Source organism: Thunnus maccoyii, chromosome 18 (genome assembly GCF_910596095.1).
Source record: "Thunnus maccoyii chromosome 18, fThuMac1.1, whole genome shotgun sequence".
Taxonomy (NCBI): domain Eukaryota; kingdom Metazoa; phylum Chordata; class Actinopteri; order Scombriformes; family Scombridae; genus Thunnus; species Thunnus maccoyii.
This window is the reverse complement of record NC_056550.1, coordinates 19346387-19366952: the sequence shown is the minus strand read 5'-3', so window position 1 is coordinate 19366952 and position 20566 is coordinate 19346387. Positions and strand designations below refer to the sequence as shown.

The 20566-nt window shown below is 41.8% G+C and overlaps 2 protein-coding genes across 3 annotated transcripts in view; one reads left to right on the top strand and one right to left on the bottom strand.

Moving 5' to 3' along the window:
- Positions 1–20566, top strand: part of angptl8 (angiopoietin like 8) — a 46766-nt gene that overhangs the window by 2769 nt on the left and 23431 nt on the right. Inside the window, exons 3-4 of one of the 2 annotated variants that reach the window (XM_042391902.1) lie at positions 10800–10857; positions 12769–13520. The exons of the other annotated variant lie outside the window; for it this stretch is intronic. Of the exons in view, the coding sequence (XP_042247836.1) occupies positions 10800–10857; positions 12769–12779 (69 nt within the window). The 3' untranslated portion in view covers positions 12780–13520. Of the gene's footprint in view, positions 1–10799; positions 10858–12768; positions 13521–20566 lie in introns of those variants that run through there. 2 annotated transcript variants of the gene reach the window in all.
- Positions 1709–20252, bottom strand: kank2 (KN motif and ankyrin repeat domains 2). Its single transcript, XM_042391891.1, has 13 exons — positions 19929–20252; positions 13541–13631; positions 10328–10410; positions 8669–10012; positions 8037–8237; positions 7844–7952; positions 6593–7231; positions 6372–6459; positions 5689–5908; positions 4567–4709; positions 4106–4306; positions 3907–4005; positions 1709–3291 (listed from the first exon to the last, which is right to left on the bottom strand). The coding sequence occupies exons 3-13, from the start codon at positions 10362–10364 to the stop codon at positions 3235–3237; spliced, it is 3138 nt and encodes a 1045-aa protein (XP_042247825.1). The 5' UTR covers positions 10365–10410; positions 13541–13631; positions 19929–20252; the 3' UTR covers positions 1709–3234.

Genomic DNA, 20566 nt, shown 5'->3' with positions numbered 1-20566 from the left:
GTATAGTTCAGCTGATAGCCGCTAAAGTTGCAGGCAGCTGCCTTGCATGATAACATGTGGCTCATTCACAGAGAACTAATGTTGATACATCCGTCATTCTGTTGCTGTTGGCTTTACATTCTTGCAGTGCTCATAATCATAAACAAATCAGGCGGCTTTACCTGCTACCTTGGCAGATAAAGTGCATGTTTAAAAAGATATTAAAATGATAATTTAACACACAGTTTGAAAACACGAATATTGAATGGATGGACAGGTCAGTGAGGAGGTCAGTCTGCTCAGGTGAACTCTTTGCCTCAAGAGAATTAAAAAAAAGCCTGCTCATTTCTGATTGGCTGGTAGGTGTCCACTAAATGTTTTAGCTATGTTTCAAATATGTTCATGACAGCATTTTCATGGTGCTGACTTAAGGCACCGTATATACCGACATGCTATCTTACCGACTCCTCCCAAAGACAAGTAACTGTCTGAGAAAACCAGCTGGCACTGTGGCAATGTTGTTCTTAGAGATTGTGAAAAGGGCAGACTTTCAAAATGTTATATATGATTGCATTGTTTCAAAGGAAAGTAGAGTATATGGCTGCCCATTGCCTGGCTGTTGCTGGTAAAAATGGCACAAGTAAAGCAAGAAGAAAATTAACTTTATATGCTGTGTAGACAAAAATCAGAGTGCAGTATCTTGGACCAAAAAAGAACATCAACGTGCCAAGTTTTAAAAGCTCCACTCCACACTCTCCTCCACTTTATCAACATGGAGCCTACCCAACTCCTGCCAGCTACAGTGCCAAGTAGAAACAAACCTCATCATGAATCTGAAGACCTCTGAGCAGCTGATACTGTGGGTCATAGTCTCGCTCAAATAACAGGTGGCATTATAACCTTTATGTTAACAACCAGCAATGGGCTTGCAAGTCAATAGAGAAAACCAATGTGTCATGCTACACGGACCTTACCTTCAGAGAAGCACCTTCTTGTTTCAGATTTAAAGGTTGTTTTTTTTAACCAACTTTGTTACTAATTTATTATAGAATTATTATTATTATAATTATGCAAGGATAATTTAAATATGTCTTGCTTTTACCCTCTTGTGAAAAGGAATTGGAAAGTGTGTTATCATATTATTCATTTTATGTATTTAGTATATATTATTTTTGTTGAAGGAGTCAATAGAAATAATACCAAAATACTGTCACAAGTATTGACTACCACAAGACAAAGATCGTTAATAAACTACCAATAGAATATTAAAGACATTTCCTGTTGGGAGCATCATAAGAAAATACATTTTACATTATAATGTTGTTCAGATTGAAATGGATGAAATTAGGTTAAAATGTATAAATGGAATAAAACAAGCCACAGTTGGGAAAACTAAGGTGATTATGATGATACTGGTGGACCTTTAAATTAGTAACAGTAACAGTGCTCTGTGTTACATAATACCAGGCGTTTGATGTAGATTAAAGGGCAAGAACCTACTCAACTGTTTGTGTTGGGGCTCCCTCTAGTGGACTTCTCCAAACATGCAATACCAAAGATGCATGACATGATGATGTTATTTCTCTCTGATAGACGGCTTGTTGTCATGAGCTTCGTCTCTTTATTAGAGCTTCCTATGATGTATTTTGGCCGATGTTAACTTCATTGATGGCAACTTACTGTATATGCAAACAGTCATATTGTAGTAATAGTGAATAAAAACAATAGCAACAGTGTGGTCCACATTTATTAATTCAATGTTTTTCCAAAAGATGCACAAATTAGAATAGGAGGAACACAATCTAAAATTTTACATAATCCTTCATAAAACATAAACTAAAGCTGTGCGATTACATAAAGAAGTTGTGAGCTTAAAAATTCTAAATGTATAAAAAGATAGATACTTAAATTAAAAAAAATCGAAAGTTTATAAAAAATTCAATTGCTTAAAAGTGAATATGAAAGTTGTGAAAAAAATCTTTAAAAAGTAATAGAAATTTTTGACATCGATAGCCTATGCACTATGGTTCAAGAATTTTGATTTTAGGCATAATAACTACCGGTTTAAATTGACATATATTATTTTGATATTCATATTTTACATGGCATGTCCTTTTAAGACCCCAATAAGTCACTTTCTGATTTCCTGACAAATCTTACCAACGTGACCACGGCAGAGGTGGCTTCAGCAGTGCTTTCAGTCATTTCTCCACAGTCTGGTTGTACCTTCCTCTTCAAATCTTATAAGCACAAAATATTACAAATGCAGATACATCTAATCTTTAATCTTTCCTTACAACCATCTAAAATACCTTCACGTACAATATACAAAGACCATAGTACCGTAGCCTTCAGAGAATAATGTTGACCTCTCCCTCCTTTCCACAAAGATGCTAGGCTAGTGTTGTTGCTGATGCACCCACATAATATTATTACTACAATTTACAGTGTCACAGAGTTGATAGGGGTGATAAATCTTTGGGTTTATTTGGGGAAATGTGTTTAGCACCTAAAATAAATGTCTGTCCTCTGGTTAAAAAGGTGTAATATTTTGCCTGGGAAATAAAAATCATGGTCCTTGGAGGTCCTGAATTAAGTCAGAATAAAAAAATCAATATCAAAAATACTCTAGCGTAAATAAATCTTGTGTATAAATATTGATATACTGTTGAAGTGGAGTCTTATGTATTATATTTTTGCAGCACCAATGAGCCAGTTGATGCAATTGATCAAGGACACTTATCAATGAGAGGGGTGGCTTTTGTTATTCCAAATGACTGTGATGGTCGCACATAAAATGTTACTGTGTAACAGCTACTGTACACACTACAATGAAAACATATCACTCTATAAAGCAACTAGTATGAGATCCATATGAAATAAAACAAAATGTGTACAATAATGAACTGTATAATGTTATTTAGTGAACAAATTTGACTTGTAAGTGCCACTAGAAACAGTGTTGACAACTGGATTATTGCAAGACTGAACTAATATTTACACAGCTGACCTAGAGGTTCAGTTTTTCAGATTGTACCACATTAGAAAATGCACGTCTTCAACCACAAAGGCAATTAGAAACAGACCACCGTGTACAAAAAGCAATGGATAACAATGGTGCAAGCCAACGTGTAATTATCTGCACATTAAAATGTACTTAAATTATGGAGGGTGAAAACAAACACACACAAACTCAATGTTTCTGTTGCTGTGGATTGGCTGTAGAGCTGCAGTCAGCTGCAGAGGCAGTGGGATTTATTTTGTTTCGCTGGCAGGAGGAGAGGAACCCAAGAGAGGAGACTTCGGTGAAACCTAGACAAGGTTAAAAAAAAAAAAGTATTTTAGTTGAGAACTTATATGTTTTTCATGGGTGTTGCTATGTTTTGGAGGCTCAGTTACTTGTATCCTAAGCTGGGACCAAGTATAGATATATGACTACACACATATTGTAGGAAAAATTAAGTCTAATATGAGAAATTTAAAGAAAAAAATCTTAAAGCTCAGATGTTGCTTTATGCTAGATGTATCATATATAATCAAATCTGTGATTTATGAGTAGTAAAAAAGTTTTTTGTGCTGAACTGCTACAATAAACAGTTTTGTTGTTCCTTCCTCTTCAATTAGTGAATCCATACATTTTCCAGAATAATCCTTAATTAAATTTGAAAATAATATTGTCTTAACAATCCATGGTACTTTACTAAAAGCTAATTTTCAATTCAAGTAGAAAGAGAATGAAACAGATAATGAGCAAGATTTATTTCATAATGTGCTATACACACAATGTAGTTTGACTGTGTGTATGTGTAGAGAGTGATGACTGTGACTCCTGAATGTGTTGATTTGACTGTTTATGATGTATGGAAATGCTACTGCTGGGAAATCACTGTGTATGTGTGGGTTAGCAGCACTGATTAAAGTACTCACAGGGGAAGGAGGCTTCGCAAAGTTGAGGTGAGCATACAGAAGCACAGCAATGTCGTTCTGGCTGGCCTCCAGGGCGATGGACAGTGCTGTGCTGCCGTCCTGTAACAAAGAATGTGAGGATGATGGTAAGATGATGGGTTTCGGCTGGATTTGTTTGAAATAAAAAGAAAAAATAGGAAAAAGGATGAAAAATGCTTACGTTATCGGTGAGGGTGGCATCACAGCCTGGCACAGACAGTAGCTGACGCACAATGTCCACATGACCGTGTTCGCAGGCACACATGAGCGCCGTGGAGCCGTCATCATCACGGATGTTGACCTGTGCCCCACAGGACAGAAGGGCCCGCACCATGTCCCCCCGACCGTGGCTGACTGCTAGCATCAGCGCTGTCTGACCAGCCTACAAATATGCATTATTCAAAATTTTTAACCTCTTCAACATGAAAACCTAAGTTCAGAGCTAAGCTGCTTTCATGTAAACTGAATTTCTTTACATGCTGCAATGCACATCTGCTGACAAACTCTCATGAGTCATGAGACACATTAAAAAAAAACACCTCTAAATATTATTTGATCTGTGCATCCAGCTCTGAAATGGTTGTCTGAAATGGTTGTTTGTGGAGTGGTGCAGTAAGAACTAATGAGCAATAGAGGGCGCACCTGGCTGGCCTTGGCGTTGACGTCCCCTGTGCGCAGCAGCTGCAGGACAGTTTGAAGGTCACTGTCAGAATGGAAGGCAGCCAGAGCTGTGAGCATGATGGCTGTGTAGCCAGCCTTGTTCTGTTTGTCAGCATTACACAGGCCTGTCAGGTAAATAGAGCAATCAGTGTGGCAGGGGACACAACAGCAGCACAAACAATGAGATGTATGATGTATTTGACAAATTCATCCAAAATCACGTCTTCTACTTTAAATTATGGCAAGGTGAGTCATTATATAGATAGATATATATATAATATAATAAGATATTGTAGTTGTCATGTTATGTCATGTCATATAGTTGTCATATCTAAATGAAAAATAAGTTATACCGAAATCTGCCACAACATAAAATCTGAAATTAGAGCCCGACCAATATATCGGTCAGCCGATATTATTATATTATATATTGGTATCGGTGTATGTATTGTCCAATATGTGCCAATATTTAGTTTTTTAAAGTTATGTAGGCAGCATTTTATATATATTTGATCCTTTTTCTTAATTCTAAAGGTTAATATATACGTACATATGTTTTTTTGTCCTGTGTTTTTTTGTTTTTAGTAATTTATAATCATTAAATTCCCAGTGAACTTTACTGTTTCAGTGCTCTGATGTAATTTTATAAAAAAGTTTGTTAAGCTGTGATAATCACGCCTCCATTACATATCTTTGTCACAAATGTTTGATAACCACATTTGAGGGATCATTGCAAAAACTGCGTGTTTATGTATATATTCTGTATATACAAGATTATCGGCCAATATATCAATATCAGAATTTTTTTACTCACTAATATTGGTATTGGCATCGGCACCAAAAATCCAGTATCGGTCGGGCTCTATCTGAAATACCTGACGTGCATTTTGTAAAAATTATAGATTTTATTCCACGAAAACACTAAAAAACATTTGACACAATGGAATGTGACTTAAATGTTTCAGTAAATACTCTTAACTTATGGATGTTGACATGATGCTGGGACATTTATTGCCCCTATGACCCACCTCTATACTTAAATCATCCTTGTGTAATCTTGTCTCTCTTCACTTATTTATCCTCGCACACACAGACACAACTCACCGGTGTCCAGCAGCAGTTTCACCACGGGGAAGTTGGAGTGGGAGACGGTGTAGTGAAGCGCTGTATTGCCGTTGCCGTCTGCCATGTTGATCACAAACTCCAGCAGCTGAGGGGAGAGTGAGGCAAACGTATCCATATAGGCCTTGACAACAGCCGTGTCCGCTGCTTTGTGACAGGACACACGCAGCCACTCCTGCAGCACACTGGTGTAGGCTGCCCTCTGAGATCAGACATAATGAGGACACTTAGAGACACACTCGACAGACTGTGGGGTAAATCAAAGAGCACAGCTCACTGGCAAGACAATGGACCACGTTATTTTAAAAAGACTACTGAAAGATCAATGCAGACTTAACACATTGCAATTTTTTAGTAACTTAATATCTTAAATATCAGATTCAACAGCCATTTTTCCATCCATTCTTCTTCTGCACTCACAGTTTGGAGTTTGCTCTTATAGTGCTTGCAAAATACCTTAAAAAAATGTTGAAATATGTATTTATTTTGAGCCCCATTTATCACTAACAGTTAAATTATGTTTCCTTGACTTATTCAAAGCTGCTTGTAGTTGTCAGTGTGACTGCTTCTTATGAAAAAGGACACTATTGGGGTTTCCTGGAAAGTTGTATTGATACTGAGTGGATTATCCTGTTAAAATAAAGTGAATTAAAATGAACACATACTGCTCCTTGTTGGCTGAAGGCGTTGGGTTCTCCCAGGGCTTTCTGCAGAGTACTGAGAGCTGACTTCAGGCTGTCGCTCAGCTCCGGTCTGACAGACAGTGAGGTAACACAAAATCAGTCACTGATGCTCCTACACAGGCTTAAAAGTATCAGACACAGTTACTCCTACACATTAACATCACCACTGTATCAGTCTGTCTGTTCACCATGAGTATGTTTACCTGACTTGTGTGGCAGAAGCTGTGGTAGTAGTGTCATTCGTGATGCTTTCAGCTGCTGGCTTGGACTCTGATTGGCTGGAGAGGACAGTTGTGTCTGACTGGATGGTGTACTGCTGTTTGGTAATGTCAGTGGTTTTAGTGACACACAGTGGTGCAGAACAGGCTACTGAGGACTTGGAGCTTTGTTCAGGAGTGGATTCAGTGCTGGATGATGTGGAGGTGATCTCCTGGGTGACTGTGTGCTTTTCCGATGATTGGCTGACAGTCTCTTTAGAGGCAGAAACGTTTGCTGGATGTGGTGGAGTCGGGATGGAGCCAGAGGCTGGTGGCTGTGAGGCACATTTTTGCACAACAGTGTCCATCGCTGGTGACATGGGGGCTTTGTCTGGCAGTGTTATGCCTACAGTTGCAGACTGGTTGGGACTCTGCTGCGAGTTTGGAATGACGGCTGGTAGTTTGACGGCAGTCTGCTGAGGTACGCTGTTGATTTCTTGGGGCTGGGAGGCCTTGGTGTGGGTTATTTGCTGGTGCTGGACTGTAGACTCGGGTAATTTTTCTCTGGCTTCATGATATTCACTGGAGTCACTCCCCTCGTCCGAGCTCTCGCTGCTGCTATCGTCTGATGATGTAGACTCATAGCTGCAAGACAAGAACATGTTTCCATGTCAAAGAGCTCCAACAGTCACTGCAACTCACACATCATTAATACAAATGCAGGAAAGACCCTCCCACCCTAAATCTGTGATGGGACCCCCAAACAAAGCTGGCTTCAAGTTGAAACACAAAGGATTAAGAAATGATGATTATAAACTGAGCATTTTCTTTGTATTAGAGAGAAGGCTTACTGTAGCAATCTGCTTTTGACTTTAAATGTGCTTCTAAATCTAACTGCTAATTTAAAATATGAGAAGTTTTTTTTAGTTTTCATTATTTTTGCTTGTTATTTTGGTGTTTAAAAATATGGGAAAACATTGGTATTTATACTAAAAAAATAAATAATACAAAAATACAGTTAAAGGTTTTAAAGATTAGACCAATATCAATATTCATCATTTTGGGGGAAAAAAACAGCTCATTTTCCTATTTTTTTCTAACTTTCTGTTATTAGAAGCATTTTAACTGTGAACTGAAGTGAAAAGTTTCCACTTAGAGGAGGAAACACAACAACTTTTTTGTTATGTGGGAACATTACACGTGGATTAAAATCAGTAAAAACCAATCTACACCTTTTAAAACATAAATGATACTTACCCTCCATTGACTCCAATGAACTGCAGGTTTTTCTTTGTAGAGGGGGAGCCCGGTTCACCCTCTGCTTTCCGCTTCATAATGGACCTCAAAGAGGATTGGGGAGATGAGGCTGGAAAACATAACATTTCTCAGATATAAATCAGTCCCTATCATGTAATTAAAACAAGTTTCTAACGATAGGTGGTCCACTTACCTGTCTTAGGTCCCTCGTGTGACTGGACAGCCTCTATGGTTGTTTCCAGGTGTGTCTCTCCTTCTTTTAAATGCACCAAACCAGTCTTATTGCCTACAGCGATGGCAGGATTAGCTACAGGTACAGAGGTGGACAGCTCGCTCTTTAGGACATCGCGTACCTGCTTGGAGCTGACCGCAATCGGCAACTCAACTGGAGCCTCTGGAAACAGAAAAAAAAAGAATTTCCAAATTTTCAGCCTTAACTAATCAAATAAAATACTTTATCCAACAATTTTCATAAAAAGTTGTTAAGACAGGTTCATATACACTGATTTCTCAGTTGATTTGTTGCACATGTACAATCTAATTAAATCTCATACATTAGTCTAGCTTTGTGAAAGTTAAAATGATTAGTTTCAGTGTCAGAAAGGTGTTCTGTGCGGTACTTTTTCTGGCTGCAGTTTGTATCAGTGTCATATTGAAAAGTGTTTTTAATGTTTTGTCAACTCGCTTTTGCATACATGAGGGTCACAGAAAACATCAAGGACCTCTCTATATATTTGCCTCACAAGGGGCTGTTGCACTGGACTGCATTAGACTGTACAGGTAAAGTTAATAAACCATGTGTCGCTCGTTATGGTCATACGTTACCTTCAGTTTGTCCTCTGTGGTGGTCTTCCATGACTCCACCAGCTGGCTGAGGAGAGGGGGAGCTGCAGCTTACTGCTCGGAGCAGAGTGCCCACCTCCACCACAGTAGGCTGCTCCAGCGTGTACACTTGGATTCCCACAGTTCTCTGTTCCCTCTGTTGGGGCTGTTGTGTGAAACTGACCAGAGTCTGCAGGTTGCTGTCCTGTAGCTCCTGCCACCCCATGCTGGTGGCCATCACTGGGTGGTCTGCCTGAGGGGCCTTCCGGACTGCAGCCTGCCGCTCCTCCATCATCCTCTTTAGCTGGCTCTCAAGCAGACTCACTTGATTCTTAAGAGCCTCTGCCTCTGGCAGCAGCCCCAGATCCACCTCCCGAACCCCAACTCCCACCTGACGACTGCCCCTCTCGTCCTCTGGTCCCACTCCGATGGTGCGCACTTCCCGCTTTGCATCCGGTCGAGCTCCACCCACAATCACTGTGTCCTCAATCTCACATCCTGAGTCTTGTTTGGAGTTCTCAGGTGTGGTGGGAGACAGTGGCCCTGATGGCTTGTTGCTGCTCTTAGCTCCAGTGCTCACCTCTTCTTCAGGGATGTCAATGTATAACTCTCCTCGAGGGCGGCCTCGGCTAAAACCCAGAGAGTGGCCCAAAAACTTCTGACTCTTCAACTGGACGCTGAGCTGCCGTTTCTCCTCCTGCAGCACAGAGATTTTGACCTGGAGCACAGGGATGGTCTTTACCTGCTCCTCTAGCTCCTTTATCTTCCTGAGGGCTGCTGCCATCTGCTCCCTGACATGCTGCAAGTGGGCTGGGGTTGGGGTCACTGGGGTGGACAGGCCAGAACTCATGGGGGTAAAGGATCCGCTTCCACCCTGGGCCCGGTTGAAGCTGTTTGCACTGCTGATGGAAGTGTTAGAGCCTGCCATGCTGCTGTGCATACTGCCCAGGTTGGAGAATCTCCGCCCTTCTTTCTCCTCCTCCAGCTTCCTGCGCGCATCCATCAAGGTCTTCTCCACCCGCGCAGTGCTGAAGTTGGGCCTCTGCGACGTGTGGTAGCCTGGAGCACAGTAGGAGAAGGAGGAGTGCCGACTGTCCATGCTGGCATTTGAGCACAGAGACTCTGTGGAGGTCCACCAGGAGCCGGTGTAGCCATAACCACGGGGCAGGGAGCCATAACGCGGCCGGCGTTGGATAGGCACCTTCTTGATAGTGTTTCCTTTCTCTATGTCGTTTACATATTTGAGGAAGTCTAGGTCCAGACGGTAGCCATAGGGGGTCTCCACTGAGTAGGGTGCCTCCTGTTCCTTGCCGTGCAGGGAAGGGGGAGCAGGCGGGTTGAGTTTCCCTGAGGGGGAAGGAAATAAACTTTAAACAAACGGAAATCTGCGTCTAATCTTGGGCTCAGACTTTAGAAAATAGCATTACTGTTGGGCCACTGTGTATTTATGTATGTACTCTGGAAAAATCACCAAATTAGGTACAAAGAGGAATGGTGCAGTTCACTATTACCTGACCTTGTAAGTGTTGGGATATCACAACTGTTAAATACTTTTAAGTTGTCTGACAGTTAGAATCATACAAAAGGAACTAATTATCTTAAAAAGAATTTGATTATTATGTTGAGTATTATTAGTATACAGTAAATAAACGGAAGCTGCACCTGGGAAGCCGGGGTCCATGTGCAGCACCTGAGCCATAATGAGCTTGTGGCTGCTATTCACACAATCACCCACCAACTCTCACCTGTAGAGAGACAGACACAAGTTCAATTTATAAATACGTGCTCAATATAAATATTAAAAGTGCAAAGGCTTTACTCACAGTAATAACAAGACAGGAGTTAATGCAATAAACCATTCCCATTTAAGTGATTTATTATGCTAACAGAACCCTGACAAGATCAGTAGTTGTATGGACATCTTATAAATTGTTTATAAACAGTAGATGTGAATATTCTACATATTAATCCAGCGATAAATCACTGCTCTTTCTGACCATATTGTTGTCTTTATATGATGATCAAAAATTGTTGTCCTTTCACTAGTTCACTCTCCATTCCGGTCTAATTTTATCCGTTCATTTTTCTAGGCATTGTGGGTCACAGTCGATTGTGTGTTTGTTTCTGTTCTTAGCATTCAGAGACGAGGAGTTACAGGGGAAAGTTTCCTGGCAGCTACTTCGAGGACAGAGGTTTGAGACTGCCAGTTACAACCTTATTAGGAATCATCTGTGCACGCTAACTTTGCCTCTCAATTCAGGGTTTACAGACACTCTCTCCACTTTCTTTCTCTCACTTTCTTCACATCTTCCCCCCTCCTGTTTCTTCTCTAGTTGTCCTCCCTTTATGTCTTTCTGGTGCTTTCTCCCCCTCACGACGTCAGCTGATGATCAGGAGGTATCAGCCGGTCACTGTCTCTCTCATTCCCTCCGCATGCATTTGCTCATTACTTTAAGACAGAAAGCACAGTGAATTACTGAGAACTTTAATACATTTTTCATACCAATGGTAATGCATTTGACTCCTTATAAACAAAAGATTGTGCCTGTTCCTCCCACAGAGAGCAACACACTGCCAGCAATGATAGTAGAGCCGACAACGCCAATGCCTCTGAGTTTGTGTCTGCTTGGAAAAGATTAACTTTCTAGGTCATCAGTTTGTGGGAACTTGGGATGTAATATTTAAGCCATCCACGGCATTAGCCAGTTGAACATCATTATATTACTGAGACTTTAAGGAGCTAAGATCATAAGTTTGGGCGGCAAACCTCCACTTTGTTTTTTATTGCATACTCAGTTTGCTTCAGTTTAAGGCGTTTTTTTCTATTTCTTCAGCAAGATGTGAGTCTCTCTTCTCTAAGACGAGCTCTTTCTCTCTCTCTCTCTCTCTCTCTCTCTCTCTCGCTATCTTGTGACTGTAGTCAGTGCTTGGTCGTTCGTGAAAAGTAGGGCACTTGGAAACACTGACTAAATTGACTTGGTATTTTTGAAGTCCTGTAGTCGGTTTAATGTCTCGATGTGATTCCCCTTATCTGTGCCCTTCATCACCCTCTCATACCAAGATTGCCACACACACCGTCAGGCATGAAAATGTGTATGCATACACAGACGCAGCCATTTTAACATTGGCAGAATTAAAAGTTCCCCTCATACCCTCGTGGTAAGGGAAGATTACAATGTTAAATTTAATTTGATAGGGTACCAACACTAAGCCAAAAATATTTGCGCTTACAATTGAGGAATTCAACAGATGTTCCAGATGTAAATTTTGCCTTGCATATATGCTTAACACTGGAGATTTGCAGAATGAAAAAAAGAAGCTGAAAAACAAAGATTCCCAAAAAGCAGAAGCAGACAAAATCTCTCTTTCATCACAGTCAAAAATGTTTTTACTTATCTGGAATAATTTCATTAAACATTAACACTCAAGAATCAAACCAGACTGTTCTGGCTCCATGCCTTCATCGGGCAGTGTCTGTTTATCTCCAGTATGGAATGAAAGTGTTAGATTGATTATGTGCTGCATGTTGTACAGGGTGGTCTGTGTATGACTACATGTGTGAGAAAATGAGAGCAGGGCAGAGAGAAAGGGAGTGGTTGGGAGTGAGAAAGCGTGTGCGTGTGAGAAACGGAGTGTGAGAGTGTGTGTGTGTGTGTGTGTGTGTGTGTGTATACAGGAGGGTGGAGGACAGCGCTGACAGGGGACAGTTGATGAGATATAATTAGAGTCTGCAGTTAAGCAACCAAACATCCCAGCCCAGCAGACACGGTGGCTGACATGTCCACTTGATTCAACTTCAAAAAAAACACACAAACGCAGTTTTCGACTCCTTCAGATTATATCTGCACACACAAACTCGCATTATTCTCTAGTTCAAATGTCTCTTCCCTGCTCCCTCTTTCCCCTAAAGCTTCTCCGGGTGCCATTCTTCCCACATCACCCCCACAAAACGCTCACGCCAACAGGCCTCCACATCTGCTTCTCCAACAGTGGCTCATTGGGTGTTTCAGATGTGCTAGCAAGTGTGTACATACTCTTCTGATTGTGTGTATGACCAGGGTGGAGTGGCTGACTTTCCTCCCTCTCTCTCTACACTCAAACAGAGTTCCTTTGAGATGACATCTGAACAGAAACCAGTGTGCACCCTTCCGCAGCACCACACCACCATTCTTCAGACGACTTTACCCGGCCAGCCTCGTCCAGGACAAATGCCTTGCCCCCTTTACACCCCCCTACCTCCCCATACAGCTGCATACCACATTAACGGATGTTAACTTCGCCTGCTCTACCCCCCTCCATTCCCTGCCATTAAGATTAAGACAACCCTCGGGGGGTAAGATGCAGGTCACCCAGCACAAATTTCCAGTCTGTGGTATGTCCTGTAAGATTTCACGAGAATAACTGCAATACACTGTAGCTTCTTTGACCTCTTGCAGTAACTACAAATATTTTGTTTTTGTTCATGCGGGGGAGCTTCAGGTTTACTCATTTACAACCAAACTCCTGCGTGGTAGTACCTAGAGGATTTGATTTACAGTATGTATACAGATCCCAGTGTCTTTGGTGTATCAGAGGATTGAGACCACCCTGAAAAGTCATTTAAAATGCCAGGCCTCATTTAGAGGTCAGCTCTCCCAAGTTTATCAAACTCATTGCTTCCATTCATTGAGTCACCTTATTATTATTGCCATTACAAAGGATTAGACCTCAGTATTGCTAAGTCAGAAATACCACTCTTCCCACCACCCAGAGAAGATCTTTATGGATTTTTCCACTGCATTACAGAGTGTCTCAGCCTTTGGTGATTGCTATTCTGCTCGAGCTTGGGAATGGTTTGTGAATTAGGAAAAGTGGGATTTATTTTCCGCTTCATACCAGCTGCTTGCACTGCAAGGACGGGATCTCTCCTCCCCAGTCTCCTTGCTCTCCCTTCCTTTTCTTACAGTCCTTTTCTTACAGTCAGCACCTGTGGGAAACAGGAATACAGGAAACTTGAACTTTGGCAGACACTGCTTTTGATTTGAACAGTTCTTAGTTAGAAAAATGTAAATCTCATGAAAATAAAAGAAGTGGGATTTAGACAAGTAGTCTTCGGGGGACATCAGTAAAACTCCATTAGAAGGTGTGTAGCACTGTTGACACAGAGATAAAAACAGACTTATGACAGGTTACAAAAGACTGGCCCCCGCAAGACTATAAACACAAGTTGCAAAGCCAGAAAAAACATTCCAAAACATTCCAGTGGTTTTGACTGACACGGCGGATGTGAACAATATACCCTCATGAGATGCCAATCACTCATCTGACCTCCTTGTAGATCAGCATTGATGGAGCTTCATCATAGCTGCTCTCCCAACTTTCAAGAAACGATTTCTCCTAACCCAATCCTCTCTCTAATTCAAGGCTTTCTAATCAATTTAAGGCTGGGAGTCTCCCTGTCATGTGACTGGGCAACGTTTTCTGTTTTTTCCTGCCTCTGTGACTACTGCTAAATCCAACGGCACACACGCCCTCCAGTTTTGTGGGAACAGCCGTCATCTTTCGCAGATCACCTTTAACGACTTAAGGCTGGACTGATTTCATGAGCCTTATAATGCATTCCCTTCATGGACAACACAGGCTTGAAGCTTGCGCTCTAACTACTGCGTGCATGTCCAACAGATAAGCTGCATGACTGTGTCTGCTGATTCTCATACTTTTGCTGAGGCTGCTCAGAGCCCGGCTGCTGTGAAAGCGTGGTCGACATTTTGTCGGAGGGGCCTTGTAGCCTTGGAACAGTTTTGAGTGACCTTTGCATAATATCATAATAAGACCTGTTGTTGTTCAGTCCATTGTTTCATACTGTTGTCATGCCAATACCGCAGAGGGTGGAGTGGTAGGGGGAGAAACAGACCTTTTAGACTGGAACGACAGCCAAATCACAAAGAGCCATTCATTCAGCCCCTAGTTCCACAGCTGGTTCTAATATAAAGTGAGGAGGGGCATCTCAGAGAAAGACAGACAGACAGAAACAGTGTGTGTGTATGAGTGTGTGGCGAGAAAAAATGCCTCAAAACAAACAAACAGTTGATGAAGTGCTGTTGTGGACCCACACATTGACAGAAACTGGAAATACATGGAACAGGACTTGCAATAAGTGACTGGTATCTAGATCTAGAAGTGCACAAGGCTCCAAAAATGACTAATCTTGGCTATGTGTGCTCCTAATTATGAAAAACATTGAATGACATACATATGAATGCAAAGTGAAACTTATAAATCAATGCTAAGAACTACTCTAAAAGGATAAGATGACCGATGTGTAGCCTTTAGTTATAACTCTGTTGGTGCAGATGGCAAATACTTGTGTAAGACAAATACCGAAGGTTAAAGAAGACAACTTGAACTCCCATCGACTCCCACACAGCACTCACAACTCACAGGTCCCTCAATACACCAACACTGTCCGTGGCCTTTAGACTCCCACAGATCAAAAAACACAGCTGTAGCTTTTAAGTTGATTTATTCAGGTAAGGGCACGAGTGATATGAAAGCTTTATGATTTAGCTGTTTTTAATTTGCCTATCTAGCCCACATGGTGATAAATGTCACGGTGTGATGATGAATTTCTGATTTATTATTCCCATAAACAGTTACAACATTTTGAGAGCAGTCTGTTGACATTTTCTAAAGTCTTAAGAGGCTGATTGTCACTCCGTTGCCAGTGCGTGCGCCATTATCATCATACCAGGTTAACTGATGAAGCAGAACAGAGATGATATATGAGCCAATAGTCTGAGGCCTGATGAAGAAAGGGTTACAGGAAAGGGAGCTCCATCTTTCTATTCCCCGAGGATCCAGAAACAACCAAGTCACTTCCTCCCAGGCCAAGAGAAAAAGTAACAAGGAGAAGAAGAGTGTAAACGAGAAAGAAAGAAAGAAGCAAGGGTTAGAGAGAGAAAGCTGAGGAGAGTAGTACAGTATGAGGGAGGGTGGGCGATAAAGAGTGGGAATGTCAGTAAAGAAAGGCAAAACTGCAAGAGGAAGAAAAAAAAAGAAAAGCTGCTGAGAGTTTTAGATGGAAACTTTGCGAATGAGAAGACCATGACTGCTCTCAGATTTGGACTCCATCAGTATGAATCACTGCAAATCCCGCCGCTGACACCAGAATGTACTCCTGTTAACGCAGGAAGAACGCCAGAAAGATCACATACAGGGTCACAAGAGCAACTCACAATGAGTAAATAAAGTTTCAAAGGACCTTTCCTCATAATCTTAAATGGCTCCGCCTAGAAGATTACCATCATTTGTGCATTCCACGCCTAAAAATAGAGCGACAATAGAGAATCCCTACGAGAAGCAGTACTTTGTCTAAACTAAATAAAGCTAATTGTTGTTCAGAGGGTTTTTTTTTCTCTGAGTAACAGGCCGCAAAGACCTTAATATAGACGTGCAGAAGAGTTTTAAATGTTACATAGAGATCGCAACACGAGACACTGCTGTTGATCTGCGTGCTGTAGGGATTTGTCTGTCCACTGAGACTTCTTTGTCCCTCTCATCACTCTGCGGCACAGATGGTTTCATTCAGTTGACTGGTCCTGAATTAATAATAAATGAGAAAAAATTACATCCAATTGCTCCCCTGAACAGCTAAAGAATGCTAAATGTAAAGGCAACAACAGCCATTTGTCAGCAGGCATAATGTGGCTGAACGGTGTACGTCACTGCATGACAGACGGGGCCTTCACCATGTGCAACAAGGCCAGATGATCTCATATCAACATGACAACAGTGTGTTCTTGTGCTGTTGGTGGACGTGTTTTTTTGACTAATTTGGCCTTTAAACTCAGTGAAAGTGAAATCAGTGAAATCGTAACCCAATTGGATTCCAGGACTTTCTGCCCTTTAGCAAAAATCCCTGTTTTTTACATTAAGGAGTGGTGGTATGGAGGAGCAGAAGGCGCTGGGCCAAGCAGTCTGGTGCTGGCTAGAGTACGGCCAAAGGGAGGGGCCGACCAGCTCACATTACTCCTGGAACAGGAGCAGAGTAAACACCCGCCGGTCTGCTATTGGTCATTGTGCTGACCTCCAACAGGAAACTGAGCAAGGGTGGGGCTGAGCGGCAAGGAGCAGCACCGGAAAAAAAAGACAAAAAAAAAAAAAAAAAAGAAAGAAAAAAGAAAAGGGCATTTGGGAGAAAATTCCTGTGCAGTTGTGGAGGTGGGGATTAAGAATGATGCCGAGCAGAGAGGTTGTTTTGAGGAAACTCTGGGGTCTGCAGGGGAGGAAGACGAAGTCCAGACGGCAGTAAAGATGGGTGGTGGTGGGCGGTCAAAGCGGTGCTGGGGTTAAAAGCTCAGGTCGGGGTGTGTTGTCCTACTGAGCGGACGGACGGCACAGCAGAGCAGAGGAAGTAATCTAACTGCAGCGGTGATGTAGTTAAGTGGTTCCCTCTAAGGGATCTTATCAATTACTTCCTGATTCAATGAGAGCCGTTGGTCAAAATGCTCAGCGGACATAAAGACAACAAAAAAGGACAGGATAAACATCCATAACACTTAGCCTACAACTCCAACGTGTTTGTGTGTTTTACTGGATGGAACAGTCCATCTTGCTTTTCCGAGTGATTAATGTATTAAAGGGGATCAAGTCGGATTATTCAGGCAGATAATGAATTACTGTCCCTAGTACCTCAAAAGCCAGATTAGACCATATGTTCACCGAACACATTACTATAGTGGTTGCCCCAATCAATATACTTAAGTGAGAGTATATTAACCCTTATTGTCCATCCCAAATCTGGCTGATGCTACTTCTGCAATACTGGGCTGTATGCTTATCCCCACTCATTAAACAAATGAACCTTTTTGTCAAATCAGAAAGAAAATTGTGTTGTGATGTTGTGAAAAAGGGGTATATTTATAGATGAATGGGCTGCTTAGGAGGATGGGAGAATGTGTAAAATGGCAGAACATTTGGGTTTTCTGATCTAAATAAGATACATGCAGACAAGATACAAAGAAAACACAATTTGACTGAGTATACATTGAGAAAGGCCCATTATATCACTTACATTCGACTTATATCACTAACTTTCCTTGTTACAACTGATGAAAATCATCAATGCTGTGTATTAACAGAACAGATAATTCATTAGCTAGTAAAACTGTCCAACGTGGCTAATTAGTAGTAGACTTTAGACAGTGACAGACAGTCTCATGCAGGTTCAGGGTGTAATTTCATTAGCCTTGCTAAACCATTTAAATGCCCGGCGTGTGGCCCTGTGTGCAAATGGGGTTTATAACCCTGCATTCCACCACAGCACCCCTGGGTCCAAATGCTGTAATGAGACAATCACATTCCAGCCTGGAAAGAAAACCTGCTGAAGGAAACTCCAGCTGCAGACAAACCTGAGCAGATGGGATTCCAGGGGGTCCCCACGCAAAGGAGGAAGAGTCTGTTTTTCAATGTTATTACACTCACTAGAGCTCAAAACAATAAGGAAATATCCAGCTGACTGTTTAATAGGCACACCCAGCCAAGACTAATGCAACCTAATACAACAGCGCCGCAATAAATCCCACCTTCATGAAGGTTATAACTGTTTCAGAGGTGTTGATTCCACGTTTGTGGTCATTTTGGAGGCTACAGCGGTGGTATATTGAGAGGTTTGTGATATTTTGTCCATCCCATTTACTACATTGAATGTAGACTAAATACTGGAGCCACAGACCACTACTCTGCCCATGTAACAACATGAATGACAGGACAGAAACCATTTGACTGGCCAGGCAGCTGCTACGATCTTTGGCTATTTGCTCATAGGTGATTTAATACAGTGAGCAGCCCCATTACACAACAGCAGTACAGTGGAGTATTGTATAATACAGTGTACCAGGCTGATGACTACACTCCCCACATCCTGCCAAGTTCTGCGTGTCCTTCATCAAAACAACATCTGACGTGTTTACTGGTGAATCTGGACAGTGAACCACACATATGAGACATCCTGTCACATATCACATTACAAAGGGAAAAACATGAGCTACATGGTTGCCCCTTTTCCCCATTACACCCTCCGAATGGGTGTATTAAGGAAAATGAGTCAGGGTCATTAGTGTAGGTCAAGAAAAGCAAGCACCCCTTATTTTTTGCATTCAAGAAAGAGCCATACAAAAAGTTAAGTTTTAGGCTGGTTTACTCTCTTCTTTCCTTGTTGACATGCAACTCCATCAGACCTCCTCATCCATCTCCCGAGGACATAAACTACCCTCAGTTGACCACTGACCAGCTACAGGCGGCGAGACGAGCAGAATTTGAGGGCGAGAAGCGGAGACGACATGCTGATGAACATCTGGAAGTCATGAAAACTTGCAGAGTGCGCGGACCCACCCTCTCCCCGGAGTCTGCAGCTTTCACTGAGCTTTTCATTTTTTAAATGGAATTATCAAAAAAAAAAAAAAGGGTTAGATCGTTGCAAACAGATCACGCGGAAAAGTTTCATAATGAAGGACAAAAACAGACAAATAACATCTAAATGTTTTTGCTCGTTCAGAAATAACATGGGGGGTGGGGGTGGGGATATTTGGATATGCAATATGTTATATACAGTATACTGTAATCTCAAACTCCTGCTTCAAGCAATTAAAGACTAAAGTATCCCCCCTGTATGAGCCCTGCACGAAAATAACAATAGCTTCCAGCCTGTAGGCTATATGATGAATTTCACGTGGATACTGTATGGAAAATACCACAGCTTTTAAAGGGATAATCTCCCATATGATAATAACTCAACCCAATTAAATAGCATTAGGTCTCTGTCAACTCAGACTCCAGTAAACCAGACTCACTTTAAGCCTCTATGAGATTATTATTATTATTATTGTATTATAGACATTTTTCGCTCCTCGCCACCGCGCGGCGGGAGTGATGCTCTTAACAAAAAGGCACGGACTGGAGGAGCGAGCACGAGACTCAGTTACATACTCCTCTAAGGGTAAAGACATACTAGAAGTAATAAGGAGCCCAATTAGTCAAAACATTAGGCAGTGATGTGAGTATAAGTGAGGTGATTTAGGAGGATAGAAGACCCGTTACTTCGCAGAGAGAGAGCACCGGGGGAATGGGCAGGACCGACGCTTCACAAAAGAAGTCACACTCCCGAGAAGGAGCCTCGTCTGAAGCGCTTTACATAGAATTTGACAGGGAGTCCAAGGCGTTTTTTTCTTAAGAAAAAACAACAACAAAAAACAGAGGAAATGTTAAAGTTATTTGCTGCTCTTACCTGCCCTCTGGAAATCCTTTCAGCCGACTCGGCCCAGGAGCGCTCACTGATAGAGAGACAAAAACACCGCAGCCGAGATGCTCCGCGCCCCCCTCCCGCTCATCTTAAAGGGCCAGCGGCCACGCGGGGATCTCCTGCACGGTCGTGTTTAGATGGTAACCCTAGATTTGGGAAACTCTCAAAATATTCTGGTCTCGCTGTTTTATGATGTGACAACGTTAATTTTAGGGTTTGGTTAGGTTTCGGCACAAAAACCACTTGGTTCTGGTTAGGGAAAGAACATGGTTTGGGTTAAAGGCGCAGTGTGTAGAATTTAGTAGCATCTGGCAAAACAGACTAGGCAGAAATGGAATATAATATTCATGAGTATGTGTTCATTGGTGTATAATCACCAGAAAATAAGAATCATTGTGTTTTTGTTATCTTACAATAGCCCTTTAAGGAGCCCTTTAAGGAGTGGGGAAAACCCCAGGAAGAGCCATGGGCTTTCAAGGCAATTTGGCATAGTGGCCAGTCTGTGGAATTACAACTTCCCTCATTTTTGCCACCGCACACAATCATGAGAAAAGGAGCAACTGTAAACCATTTTTTTGAGTGTCGAAACCCCCACAAAACAATTGGTTTCACTATCAGAATTT